The sequence below is a fragment of the Carcharodon carcharias genome, chromosome 7 (assembly GCF_017639515.1).
Source record: "Carcharodon carcharias isolate sCarCar2 chromosome 7, sCarCar2.pri, whole genome shotgun sequence".
In the NCBI taxonomy this organism is placed as follows: Eukaryota; Metazoa; Chordata; class Chondrichthyes; order Lamniformes; family Lamnidae; genus Carcharodon; species Carcharodon carcharias.
In genome coordinates this window covers 159,928,734-159,943,928 of record NC_054473.1, presented here as the reverse complement: position 1 = coordinate 159,943,928, position 15,195 = coordinate 159,928,734, and the positions used below count along the sequence as shown (strand labels likewise).

General features: G+C 40.3%; 1 protein-coding gene across 5 annotated transcripts in view; it reads left to right on the top strand.

Annotated features, from left to right (window-relative positions):
- piezo1 (piezo-type mechanosensitive ion channel component 1) overlaps positions 1-15,195 on the top strand; it is a 358,563-nt gene that overhangs the window by 125,717 nt on the left and 217,651 nt on the right. For all 5 annotated transcript variants that reach the window (XM_041191993.1, XM_041191996.1, XM_041191992.1 and 2 more), the window contains one exon: positions 12,568-12,687. In XM_041191993.1, coding sequence (XP_041047927.1) covers positions 12,568-12,687 — 120 coding nt within the window. The remainder of the gene's footprint in view (positions 1-12,567; positions 12,688-15,195) is intronic.

Below are 15,195 nucleotides of genomic sequence, written 5' to 3'. Positions count from 1 at the left end.
GAATGATGAATTAGGATTTGTCTGAATCTGCTAATGATGATAAAAAGCTAATTTTGTTTTGTGACAAAGTTACATCCATCTAATGGAATATTGTAATCATGTAATCCTAAGGACTATATTTATGTTTTTGAAAAATATTAAATCAGCCAAAAAATCATATAAATTTGAAACTGTTTTGTAGTATACATATCATGTATTAGGAATATTTTGTAGAATTTATCCTCTAAGTTGAGAATTGCTTTTCACCTCATAAACAAGCACCATAGATTTTCTTTGCAATGTCTGTGGATTAATTTTATTTGATCCAGATAGTTCTTGGTAATACTTGCATTAAACAGGCTAGTGAATGAATGAAAATGCTATGCACATGAATTTACCTTGAATCCATTAATCAGTGCACTAAACAGCACACGGTGGAATTTGAGATGCCAGAAGTTTTGGCTGGTGTTGCAACTTGCAGGTGGAACCTGTGCGATTCCAAGAATGAGGGTGATGACACATTGAAATTACTCACGGTGAGGATTGTGATTAGTAAGGATTGGAGTTCACAGTTGGTCACTGTTATTCATGGGTAAGATAATGAAGTTTTCAACCTGAAAAATGTCAAAGAAGTAGTTTAAATAAGTGAAGAAGGCAGTCAGTGGAGCGCATACCTCCACCATGCTATGTTAACTCAACATTAAACTGCATTAAAATTCCAGGATTTTTGCCAAAAGCTAAGCAGCCCTTCCTTGGGCCATACCCTATCTGTGTACTAAGTTTTGTTGAAACCCATATATCAGTTTTTGAGATATATTGTTCACAGGAAAACAAAGAATTAGGGATGAAAACAACTTCCTCCCACCTTCAGTGGCAGAGGTAACAGGAAAACAATTACATTGACTTAGCCACTGCTATTTCTTTATTACAATTAAGCAACCTTTCCTTGAGGCTTTTCCCAGCCTGCTTGATCCACTGTAACTACAAAACTGAAAAAAGAAATTTTTTTATTAAGAGCTTCCATCTTAGCAAGGAGGTTCCAGGCCAATCTACCTCCAACAACCTGCTCTGAAAACTCTTTTCACTTTTTGACAACTGTTACAAATTCCACCACAGCAGCTGAGACAATCCACAACATTCTAAAACAATCAGCAATATTTCAAGTAGAACAATGCACTCCATTCTTTAAAAAAAAGTCAATTTGCCCTATCTCCGATCTTAATGGATGCTTTAAAAATTTCCAGTATCCACGTCCACATCTTTGCTAAAATCTAATCAGCTCTTCATTGAGCGTATCCGTGTACCAAGTTACATTGAAATCCATCAGTTAGTTTTTGAGATAAATTGTTTCCAGACAAGCTGACCAATGGGTGAAAACATTACCTTCTCCTACCTTCAGTAGTGGAGGTAATGAAGTGACTGATGTTTACTGACTTTGTTCAGGACTGAATATTGTGCCAACTCCAGCTTCCTATTTTATCTCATGCATATGAAATGCAGTCACTCTTAGGCTTGCTCGCATTGTAATATGTGTTTACAAAAATCAGGCCAAGAATCCTTGTTTGGTAAAACCCTGTTCAAGGCCAATCAAATTGAATGATGAATTTGTATTTAAGTCTGCTCATTAGGCTCTTGCTTCTGACTCGGAAGATTGTGAGTTTAAGCCTTACTCGATAGACTCGTGGACAGTAACTTAGCTGACACTTCAGTGCAGTACTGACGGAGCGCAGAACTGTTGAAGGTAGTGTCTTTTGTATGAAACAAGGCTCCATCTGGTGCATGTAAAAGATCCCAAGGCAGTATCTGAAAAATTAATTTCTCAAATGTTCTGGCCGGCATCTATCCCTAAACCAATATAGTTAAAACAAATTCTCTGGTAGTTAAGACTGCTGCTGATGTTTACACTGCTTAATATGGCTCTCTTAACTTGAAGACAGACTTGTAGACTCAGCTCTTCATGTGTTTGTGAATTAAGCAAGCTGGATATTAGATGATTGTAGTGACGAGGCAAGACAAGTCAACACATTTATTTTGAGTTGTGGCCAGCTGCATGGCTCTGCTCAATGGCACTAACATGTCCCAAAGCTATTACAAAATTAGCTTTAGTTGTATAAATGCTGGGAGCTGGCTGGTCTCCTGGAATCCAAAGTAAAACAAGGTGCAAAAACAGCTCCATTTTCACTTAATTGTGTCTTTTGTAATTCGAAAATATCGATGCTGATGACACTGTGTAAATGTAGTAAAAGGCATTTCACTCAAAATTAATCTCATGTAGGGCCCTTACAGCAAACAAAAGAGAATCTTATCCATTAATATGGGCCAAGTTGAAACCTCAGTCTCAGAGGTGATGACCAATGTCTAATCCATTATACCAGTGCTGTCATTAAAGTAGGTAGCCTGTCAGCACATTCTTGGGGCACCTAGGCATGGTCAATAAATGTGGCCTTACCAGCATCCCAGGATTTAAAAGAAAAAGCCCCTTAATAATAGCTTAAAGAGCACAACAAGGATTGTTACTCATTTGATATAATATTCAGTAATAAACACCTACAGGTTTTTTTTAAAATTTAGCATAACACATAGAATCCTGGCAGAGAGTTACTGGAAATGTGCTCTGTAACATACTTTCTTATGGAAAATTACAGAAATAAAATAAATTAGCTTATGCTTTTGTTCCTTTAGTTGTATCCATTTTCAAATAAGTGCTTCCAGGTTTTGAAGGCAATGAGATTTAGAGCTGTTTACAATATTTAAAGATATTTTACTCAATTTTTTTATTTTTAGGGATGTTGTAAACCATCACAAGAGATCTTGTTCTTAGTTTAGGTTTTCACCTTTGCCTGAGTTAGTGCTGGGAATCTGTGACAAATGCATTTTTAAAACTTAACTTGCTTCCCTCTCTTCCATTTGCAGTTTATCAATTTTTGATCTTTAAGTTTCCTGCACAAACCACATTTCTTGAAAAGGAAGTGAGTTTTATTATTAAAAACTGTTGATGGTTGTTATGTTAGATTCACAATTTGGGGTAAGTTTGCACTATGCAAAGTTAACAAATTAATAGAAACAGTCCCTTGGTAGTATAGAACGTGAATATTGCTGAAAAGAAGGCAATGTTGCCAAAGTTTATCATCTTGCACTCATCAAGACAAATGCAAGAATGCCAAATTTCAAACTATCACAATTCTACAGGAGAAAAGGACACTGTTTGGATGGCAGGTTGATACTGATTGGTCTAAGCTTTGCCATGGAGAAAGCAATGGGGAATTATAGGCTCCCCAGGCTCCCAGGTAATTTAAACATAGTGCAAGGCTTGAAGATATTCCTTTTGTTTTGCAGTGAGTGTGCACTTGCCTATGAGCCACATTACAAGCTTGACTGGTTGTCCTAAATTTGCTGTGTGTAGCTATTAGCACACCCAGGATTGTTCATCAAATGCTGCCCAATTGTGGAATCACATCTAACTGTAAACACCTTGTTTTGGGTTTTGCAAACATAGACTGGTTGAGTGTGGTTTGTACTCTGTCTACTACGAGCAACTGAAGGAACATATTGTTTGATTTGATCAGCCAATCACTGGGACATATAGCCAACTTATATGACATTATACTGGCACTCATACACGATGAAGCTCAATTGTATGGCAGGCAAAATGTCTTTTTGGACTGATGGCAGCATCCTGTTAGTTGAAAATATCACTCATGTTGCCACTGCATAGTAGAAATGTGGAATAGCTTCCATAAGCTTATCAAATTTTTGAGATACTTTGCCTTTCCAGGGTAAGTTGAGGTGGACTGGGCACTTTTTGGGTTATTTTGGCCCATTTGTGAGTTTGCGCAGTACGCAGCAAACAATGATCTGATTTAAGATAATTGATTGAGCTCAGAATGTGGCACATTGAAGCTTGTTGCGACATACATTCGTATGCAGGGGACCTGTTCTCTGCAAACAAAAGGAATATCTTCAAGCTTTGCACCTTTCTTGAATTACCCGAGAGCTTAGAGACCCTATAGTTCCCTGTTGCTTTCTCCATGGCAATGCATCGGCCAATCAGAGTCAACAAATTGGCACCCTTTTCTCCTGTAGGATAAATTGTGATAGTTTGAAATTTGGCCTCCTTGCATTTGTCCTGATGAGTGCAAGATGAAAAGCTTCGACAACGCGTCTCTCTTTTCAGTGATATTGAAATTAATGCATGAAGTCTTCTCTGCTTTTTTAATAAAAAATTAACAAATTTAAAAGAGAGCTTAAAACTTTTATTAAAGTATCAGTTAAAGGAATTTCAAAAGAATAAATTAATGGATTCTGAACCAAAGAAGTGGGGTGACAAATTAGAAACGGGTGACCACAAACTTGGTCAATTAAATGGGTTTTTAGGAGGGCTTTAAGGGAGAAGAAAGAGCTGGAAGTTTAGAGAAGAAATTCTAGAGTGTGGGATTAAGGTAGTTGAAGAGATGCTTACCAACTGGAGGAGATGGAATGATGAATGCACAAGAATCCAGGATCAGCTGAATCAAAAGTTTGCAAAAGGTTTGTAGCCCTGCACATAGGCTGCACATAGTGATGTTTAAGTACAAGAATGGGAATTTAAATTTGAGGCCTGGGGAACTGGAACCCGATATAGGCCAGTGAGGGTAGGGTGATGGGTGCAGCAAGATAGGAAAGCTAGCAATAGATTTTTGAATGGATTGAAGCTTATGAATGATAAACAACATCTCATGGGTATTGGATTTATGATTAAGAACTACATTGCCAGCATGCTTCAGAGCCTCCCTGTTGGATTTTCTGATCAACTCCAATCCCTTTGATGATTAATCCAGTTTGCCATATTATCAGCCATACAGGAATACCTCGTTTTAAATAGTAGATACACTCCTGAAAACCACTACTTAAATCAAAACCATTTATATTAAAGCAAGCTTTTTCATTTCAATGTATATTATATCAGGAGATGCGTTTTCACAACTCAAGATTTAGGCCCCAGTATGCATCATAAACATGAAATAAAGAAAACACAATGTAGATACATCTACTACGTTCCCAGTGATGTAGCAAGGAACCAAATAGAACAGGTTTTGTTTTTCCTGATTGCTGTCTAACCGTTAACAAAATCCTGGAACTCCCTCCCTAACAGCAGTGTGTGTGTACCTACACCACATGGGCTGCAGCGGTTCAAGAATGCAGCTCACCACCACCACCTTCTCAAGGGCAATTGGGGATGATCAATAAAAATGCTGGCCTAGCCAGCAACGCTCACATCCCATGAAAGAAAAAAGAAGCAAACAAGCCGGGAACATCAGCTTCTGTACCGCTGATCAGGATGTCGATCTCCTCCTCCATTACAGTATAGCTTCTCAGCCCTGCCTGTCTTCTTTCTGAAGAGTCAGTGACTGCTCTCCAGGTGATGGAGAGCAGTCATGGAACTCTGCTTCACCATAGTGCTGGAGCGCATCAAGCGCTTCAGTGAACACCGAGAGATCCAGAACTCGGCGGTGCTGATCAGGGTTGGAGCTGTAGGGCTCTTGGTCAACCTCCTTGGATTCTGCTGTCCAAGCCAGAGACATGAGAGACATCTGGCTGAGAATCCGAGTGGCCGTGAGCTGCTTCTCTGCTGGTGCCCCTGCTGCTGTGAATCCTGCAGAGCCCTTAGTGCAGATCCAGTTAACTGTGTTCTTTGCTGTCAAGAGAGGAGCAGAAGCTGGATGCTTAGTGCGGGCTCGGGGTGAGGAGTAGCCTGAGAGCTGAGGGAGGGAGGGACAAATTGTTACAGTGTAAGGGCAATGACATCCATCAGCATGATCCGGCGGAGGGAGTGTGGACCACAATCTAAACTGAAGTTCCAGGGAATTGGTTCACCCAGCCGGTAACTGTGCAGACGATTATTTTTTAAAAAACTTTTGTACCTGGTTGCCAACTCCTTCATAACTGGGCATGTAGTGTACAATGGATAAATCAGGAGTAATTTAACTAGTTAATAATGAAACCACATTATTCAAAACTACTTAACATGGGGTTTTGGATTTATATGCTCCTACCCTAGAAGCCGATATAGTAACCAAAGGCGACTTCTACCATGACCTGCACAACCTCCTGCTGAATATTGCTCCAAGGATAAGCTCATCATATGTAGAGATTTCAGTGCAAGATTTGGGCACAACCAAGAACATTGGCAAGGAGTCTTGGGTAGATATAACAACTGTAGTGACAGTGTACTGTAGCGACAGTATAAAATAAAAGGGGAAACGCTAAAGGAGGTGCAGGAACAAAGGGACCTCGGTGTATATGTACATAAGTTATTGAAGGTGGTAAGGCCTGTTGAGAGAGCAGCTAATAAAGCATATAGTATTCTAGGTTTTATTAATGGGGACATTGAGTACAAGAGTAAGGAGGTCATGTTAAACTTGTATAAGACACTAGTAAGACCCCATCTGGAGTACTGCATCCAGTTCTGGGCACCATACTTGAGGAAGGATGTGAAGGCATTGGGGAGAGTACAGAGAAGATTCATAAGAATTCCAGGGATGGTTGGAGTCTGGAATGAACTTCCTGAAAGGGTGGTGGAGGCAGGTTCAATCGAGGTATTCAAAAGGGAATTGGCTTGCTGTCTAAAAAGAGAGAATGTGAAAGGTTACTAGGATAAGGTAGGGGAGTGGGATTAGGTAGAATGCTCACTGATTGAGCCAGTGCAAACTTGGTGGGCCAAAAGGCGGCCTCCTGCACTGTAAAGATTCTGTGATTCTGTGAATGATTGACTTCTGCTGGAATTCTGCCCGGGCATATACTCAACTTCAGTAATTCCTGATTCCAGTAGAAAGCCAAATTTAAGACCACTTGGAGGTATCTACGCTCATAACACTGGATTATATTCTGACAGAATGTACCACACACTAGAGTTATGCCCAGTGCTGATTATTGCATCAACCACAGGCTGGTACGAGCTAACGTTGCCATCAGAATCAATCATACAAAAGACCCATAAACAAGAAAACTACAAGTCCATGGACTCCATCTGCCAGAAATAAAAGCAATTTTCCAGACAAGCTTGAAGACGGACTCTGCAGTGAACCAAATCCAGAGTAACTGATACTAACCCAGCAGAGCAGTGGGAACAGTTAAAATCCATCCTACAAGAAGCAACTGCAGAAGTGGTTGGCTTCTCAACCAGAGAAAACCAAGATTGGTTTGATGAAAATGACATGGAAATCCAAGAGCTTCTTCAAAAGAAACACTCCTGCTACAATAGATTACTTGCATGCCCCGATGACCAAACCAACCTTTGAGTCATCCAAAACAACTGCTGGATAGTGGTCACTGAGAGGATACAAATGGTTGTAAATATGGGAGATAATGAGATCCTCCTGTGAAACGTTGAGATCTAAATATGGACATTCCTGCAGGTGTGGACATCACTCAGATTTTCAGATGACCCAATCTGGCTCAGCGACAAAGAGTCCATCTTGCACACATTTTGAATGCCTATCTGGTGGCCAGTGAATGGTGTGGGAGATGTCCATTGCAAAGATCTCCCAAAGGGAGGTGAAGTCTGAGCTGGATGAACCAACAACCTGTGAAGAGATCAAGGCCACTACAGCACAGTTAAAATTATGCGAAACCACCAGGTTAGATGCAATTTCAGTCAAGGTTGACAAATGGTGGGGGGGGAATGATAATCCTAAAGGCACTATTCTAAAGAGTATGCAGGAACAAGAGAGATCTAGGGGTACACGTGCTTAGATCTTTGAGAGTGGTAGGCCATATTAAGAAAATGGTTAGCAAAGCATACAGAATCTTTGGCTTCATAAATAGAGGCATAGAGTACAAAATCAGGAAAGGTATGCTGAACCTTTATAAAGCTCTGGTTGGGCCACAACTAGAAATAGTTCTGGTCACCACGCTTGAGGGAGGATGTAAGGGGCCTTGAGAGGGTGTACAAGAGATTTCCCAGAATGATTCCCGTGATGGGGGATTTTAGCTACAAGGTTAGGTTGGAGAAGCTGGGGTTATTCTCCTTAGAGCAGAGGAAGTTGAGGAGAGAATTGATTGAGGTGCACAAGATTGTGACAGGATTGGATAAGGTAGACAAGGAAAAAGCGTTCCTACTAGTTGATGGTACAAGGACTAGGGGACCCAGGTTTTGGGCAAGAGATGCAGGGGGAATGTGAGGAAGAGCTTTAGTACACAGCTAGTGGTAGTGACTTGGAACTCTGCCCATGAAAGTGGTGGAAGCAGAGATGATCAATGATTTCAAAAGGAAATTGGATGGACACTTGAAGGAAATAGGGCTAAGGGGATAGAGCGGCTGATTAGGACTGGCAACATTGCTCCATGGAGAACCGGCATGGACTCGATGGGCCGAATGGCCATCTCCTGTGCCATAAATGCCTCTGATCCTTAATATGTTTGTAGATCTGTTTCCAGCATACTGGGAGAAAGAGACAGTGCCTAAGCACCTTTGAGATGCAGTGATTGTCTCCCTCTACAAAAACAAGGGACAGAAGTCTTATCTGTTCAAACCACCGAGGCATCATTCTCCAATGCAGGCCAAGTCTTTGGTCTTGGCCAAAGTGTCAAATCGACTTGTTTCGACAATAGCCGAAGAAAGTCTCCCTGCAATTCAATGCAAATTCAAACCCAAAAGGAGAACTACAGGCATGACTTTTGTGCTTAGACAGATCTGGGAGAAGTGTAGAGAACAAAACATGGGCCTGTATGCCACTTTTGTAGGTCTCACCAAGGCAGTCAGTTGGGACTGGATATTAAATTACATGTCAGTTAGCATAGAACATATGAATATACGAATTAGGAGCAGGAGTAGGCCATCTGGCCTCTTGAGCCTGCTCCACCAATCAATAAGATCATGGCTGATCTGATTGTAATGTCAACTCCACATTCTGTCGACCAACGTTAGCCTTTGACTTCCTTATTAGTCAAGAATCTATTTACCTCTAGCTTAAAAATATTAATTGACACTGCATCCACTGCTCTTTGGGGAAGGGAGTTCCAAAGACTCTTGACCCTCTGAGAGAAAACATTTCTTCTCACCTTAGTCCTAAATGGGAGACCGCCTTATTTTTAAACTGTGTCCCATAGTTCTAGTCTCTCTCACAAAGGGAAACATCCTTTCAGCATCCACCCTGTCAAGTCCCATCAGGATTTTCTATGTTTTAAAAAGATCACCGCTCATTCTTCTAAACTTCAATGGATACAGGCCCAGCCTGTCCAACCTTTCCTCATAAGATAACCCTCCCCATCCCAGGTATCAGTTGATTGAACCTTTTCTGAACCGCTTCTAATGCATTTATATCCTTTTTTTGAAAAAAGGAGACCAAAACTGTACATAGTACTCTAGATGTGGCCTCACCAATGCCCTGTACAACTGTAGCAAAACATCCCTACTTTTATCTTCCCCATTCCTTTTGCAATAAACAACAACATTCTATTTGCCTTCCTAATCACTTGTACCTAGATATTAACTTTTCCTGATTTATGTGCCAGGACACCCCGATCCCTCTGTACCTCAGAGTTCTGCATTCTCTATCTCTATATAAATAATATCCTGCTTTTCTATTCCTCTTGCCAAAGTGGGTAAATTGACAGTTTCCCATCTTTTATCCATCTGTCAATTTTTTGCCCACTCACTTAATCTATCTATATGTCTTTGCAGACTCCTTATTTTCTCTTCACAACTTACATTCTTACCTATCTTTGTTTCATCAGCAAATTTGGCCACCATATATTCGGTCCTGTCATCCAAGTCATTGATATAAATTGTAAATGGTTGGAGCTGCAGCAGTGATCCCTGTGACACTCTGCTCATCACATTTTGCTAACCTGAAAATGACCATTTATGCCTACTCTATGTTTCCCATTAGCTAACCAATCCCCTATCCATGCTAACATGTTATCCCCTACACCATGAGTTCTTATTTTGTATAGTAACCTTTGATGTGGCACCTTGTCAAATGGCTTCAGGAAATCTAAGTTCAGCACATCCACAAGTTCCCCTTAATCAATGTTACTTGTTACTTCCTCAAAGAACTCCAGTAAATTAGTCAAAGAAGATTTCCCTTTCACAAAACCATGTTCACTCTCCCTGATTGCATTGAGATTTTTTTAAGTGTCTTGCTATAACCTCCTTAATAATAGATTCCAACAATGTATCTACAATAGGGGTTAAGCTGCCTTAGTTTCCGGTTTTCTGTCTCATTTTTTGAATAGAGGAGTCATGTTTGCTATTTTACAATCTGTTAAGAGTCTAGGGAAATTTGGACAATTTAAACCAATGCATCTACTATCTCAGCAGACACTTCCTTAAGACCCTAGGATGAAGTCCATCATGACCTGGGGACTTGTCAGCTTTTAGTTCTAATAATTTTCTCAGTACCCTTTCCCTGGTGATTGTGATTGTTTTAAGTTCCTCCCTTCTCTTCACCTCCTGATTCACAGTTATTTCTGGAATTTTATTTACATCCTTTACAGTGAAGACAGATGCAAAATATCTGTTCAGTTCACCTGCCATTTCATTATTTTCCATTATTAACTGCCCGTTCTCACTCTCTTAATTTAGTATTACTGTAAAAAAGAAACATGTTGTCGGAGCTTTTTGTCTTGCACTCATCAGGACAGTTCACAAGAATGCTAATAGTAAACAACAATTTATACTGCATGAGAAGAGAGTACTGTTTGGTTGGCAAGCGGACTCTGCTAGAGGCGTTGCCATAAAGAGTGCGCCAGGGAACAGTGAACTGCCAAGCTTTTATTCAAATTCAAATCAGGCTGGTTGACTCTTGATTGATTAAGGCATTGCCAGGGGAATGAACCATGGAATGGCTGTCCCCCAAGCTTTTGCTTAGTTGAAAATGGTGCAATGCATGGACATGTTCCATCTATCTGCAAAAGACAGGGCCTTTTTTGCGAATAAATGCTGCTTCTCGCATGCACAAGCAAGTCATACTATGAGCCAAGCGGATAATCTCACATTGGTTTTCACTGTAATTCTTAGCACAATCGAGAAAGTTTAGCAAGTGTTGTCCAATTGTCCAAGTGTTGTCCAATTGCAGAATCACATCTAATGTTGGACACTATGTTTTGAGTTTTGCAAGCACGGGCTGGTTGAGTACGGTCAGTACTTTGCCTGTTGTGAACAGCCGAAGGGACGTGCTATTTGATATGATCTGCCAGTCGTTGGGATGTATGGCCTACATATCTGGCATCTGACTAGCAATGAAATTCATATATCACATTATTCATTCGTGTGATAGGCAGAAAGTCTTTTTGGTTTGATGGCTGCCTCCCGCATAGTAACAACGTGAAATGGCTTTACCAGTGCCAGACCCAGCTGAAATGCTAGATTATGCACTGTTTTACATTTCTAATATCCCTGCCTAATTTATTTATACTTTGAAATTGCAGCTGTATAGTTATCTATGGTCACAGGGCTATGTGAATATATTAATCTAGTTTAGTAGCAACAGAGCAGAGATGGGTTACATCCTCCAGACAACAGGAAGTTAAGGACAGACATAAGGATGGGGCTACAGACCTTAGGAAGTGGGATGTCTGAAAGACCTATATGGGCTGTGTGTGTAAAAGCTTGTAAATAAGCAGTTGTTTTTAATGTCGGTCTGGTCGCTATAGAAACAGTATCACAGTATAAATGTTGAGGTTGATTTTAATCTTACTCATCTGGTAACTAGGCAGAAACAAGCAGCAACCTATCTGCTCAAATCTTGACCATTTTGGATTGTTGCAATGTTAAACCTGCAGTCCTTCAGACTGAGAGCAAGTGCAAACCTCATACATTTATGTAAATTGGGGATGTCAATAAGACTACAATTTTAACCAGGGCTGATTGGTGAAGCTGCTATGTCTGTCTTATTAACCAAAAGCAGATCGACAGCTGGCCTGAAGAGACAAGGCCAAAACTTTCCTTTGTGGGGCTTGGAGTGCTGCTCCTATGGGCCCCACAAGGAAAGTTCAGGATCTCCTGCCCCATCTTCCCTCCAGCAGGGCTCTGAGAAATCCACACCCTGCCACTTGCCCAACCCTTGCCACCTGGCTGTGCGCCCTCCGGGCCCATTCCAGTTGGGAAGTGGATGGCATTCAAATTAGGACTGACCGTTCTAAATTCCCATGGCCTTCTGCTGCCTCTCCTAGATGGAAAATCAACTCGACAAAGCAAGTTCCCGCTGGAAAGATAAAATTTCTCTCCTATGGTGTTTTTTCCAACATTAAGAGCTGCAGCTGGTAATGTACTCTAGGAAGTGAGTCTGCATTATCCCCCATGAATAGATTCCTCTGGTGGCTTAGTGAGATTTTCCAGTCAATAGGTGCATCATACACACCACAAAGGCACGAGGCTGCTTACCCAAGCTTCCAACAGGAAGTCGTGTATGGCACTTGGAAACTTAGAGGATGCAGAAATAGAAAGAAATGGGGAAAATATTCATTCAAGTTGCTGAATCTGATTTAATTGATTAAAAGTATGATCTAAAACATTTAGGTTCAATTCTGCTGCTTTTTGGAGGTTGCTTCACAGTATCATCCAGTTGTTTTTCATTATTTGGTTATAATTGCACTTTCTTTCTCTAGGCCACACGGGTCGTTTAATCAAAGCGCTGCTGGGAACCAGTATTCTCTTCCTCTGTGCACATGGAGGTTTTCAGGTTGCTTTATATGTTTTGGCAGATGAAGATTTGTTGGGGAATAACTGTAAGTACAAATGAATATTCAATTTTTTTCTCCATCGAAAATGGACTGTGGTGTAGGAATTGATACACTGATGCTTCCATGTGACTTTTTTTTAATAAATATACTTGTTGTGGAGAGCCAGGCATATGCTTTAAAAATGTTTGGAGAATTCCCAGCTCTATTTTTCTGCTGGTGATCCAACAGGCAGACTTTCAAAAATTGAACAAAGCAGTGGCCTTTTGCCCTACAATTGGCTTTTCAAATATCTTCATTTGATCCTGACTCTATCTGGAGTACAGTCTCAACCTTTGCTCTCCAGTTTTGTGCCCAAGTAACCATTCCTCATTGTGAGCCACGACAACAGTTGTTGGCAGGCCTTTCACCATGGAGGACATCACAGTTGAAGCACAGTGATCAGAAGCATAAACCCAGACGGTTTCTCTCCAACTTCTCTAGCTAAGAGCTGGTGTCGCCCTGATTAATGCCCAGGCTGAGGATCAGATAACTTCACCCATTCAAATTGGGCACCTTCTGCTTTTGCAGCGTAATATTTAAATATGGCTTTGTTACATAGAAACATAGAAACTAGGAGCAGGATTGGGTCATTCGGCTCACTAGGCTACCAACGAAGCCGAAGTGTTTTTCTTTAATTTTAATTACTACACTCCCCTGTGGCACTTGGTGTTGCCCATTTTAATTACGTTGATGCACAGACCAGGAATATCCTCCTGACTTGCTTCCAAACAATAGAAATAGCCTGCCAGAGATGGTCATGTGCAATTTCCTCTTTCCCATTTCTTTCAGTTTCTGCTAGCAATTCGCTATTAATAAATTGAGATTACTTTTAAATAATGAATTATGGAAGTAATGTGTTCAGTAGTTTGTACTTAGTTTTGCAATAAAATTAGAGATGTCTATTAATTAAAATTAGCTCGTGATTAACATGCAAATCTTCCTGGTGGTTAATTTAACGCATGTTGATAGTGGAAACAATGCAGAAAGGAGGAAGAAAGGCATGGACAGGAATGCAATATGGGAGGGAAAGCCCAAGAGTAAGGGGAGCGGGGAGAATTGGAAAGTTTGAACCATTTGGAAGCAGATTTCAGGGTCAAACAGGATTCCCTCCATTTATTTACACCCAATATTGTCCTTAGGAACTCATTCCCTTTACTAAAGGCTGGGAATGACTTGAAGGTTAACTTTACTTTTCCTTAAATTTTCAGGTAAGATTTTGATAAGATTTTTGAGTACCTCTTGACTGTCTCAGTATAATGTTGTTTATTCTAACAATGTATAACCGCCAATACTCCTCATACTAATTTATTCATTTAATGGCTAATCGTTTTTCTGGCGGCTTTAAATACTTAGCAATGCTGGCAACAATATGGCTCAAATTAGCTATTCAGTTAAAACCAAGGTTAACTCAAATTCATTTTTAACTCTGAGATTAAATATGTTATTTTTTTTAAATTGTTTGACAGTTTTAAAAATTGTGTTTTATAATAATACTCTATAGTGATTAGCTTGAATCCTTCACACCAGGATTGTACCTAGGTGTGTTTCTAAATTTCTGGTCTTAACTGAGGGAGATGCTGCTCTGACTGGGCTTGGGAGGGGATAAGTAGCTCCTGATCACTATTGGTGACACCTACTGTGTGTATACCTGTAGATGACAGCAATGGTGTCTGTTGTCAAATATCTTGCTGAAATTTATTGCTATTCTTCAGACATGGGAAAAAAAACTGGAGTTGCCTGTCACCCAGGAATGATGCTCCAATACTAAATCAATGCCTTTGGAAGGGGAGAAAAAAAAAGGCAGAGAAAATAAAAGCTGACAAATTAGTCCTATCTAATCATAAATTATATGTAACTACTTTGGTAAAGGCTCTTATGGAAATTATGATCTGCAAAAGACACTTCCTGTTTTTCCTCAGCATCTGGCACTTTCACATACCATTTCACTCAGTAAACCTATTTACACAAGAACATTGTATAGCAATAAACTATATTAAACTATGGTCAATAATTCCCTTTTAACATTATGCTTTAGTAACCTCATTTGAATTCTGTTATATTGAAACTACCATTTTTATTCGCCATGCACTCTTGGACAAATGTGAATTTAACAAGATTTGTGTGCATACAGTTACTCTGTCATCAGTAAAGGATCTGTGCGTCAGTGTGATTCAGTGGCAGCACTCTTGCCTCGAATCAGCAGATCATGAGTTCAGCCCCATTCCACAGACTTGAGCACTTGGCCTAGGCTGACACCACAGTGCTGTACAGAGAGAGTACTACACTGTCTGAGGTGCTGTCTTTCAGATGAGACATGCATGATCCGCCCTCTCTCAGGGATGTAAAAGTTTCCATTATATTTCGAAAAAGAGCAGGACGTTTTCATTTATACTATATGTACGTTTTCCCTATTGTCAACATAGTGATGCTTTCCCACAGATAACAAATTGGGCTGTGTGGGGGTTTTTGAGGACAAACTCTCCACTAATAATGCTGACAGATTATAAGTCTGGT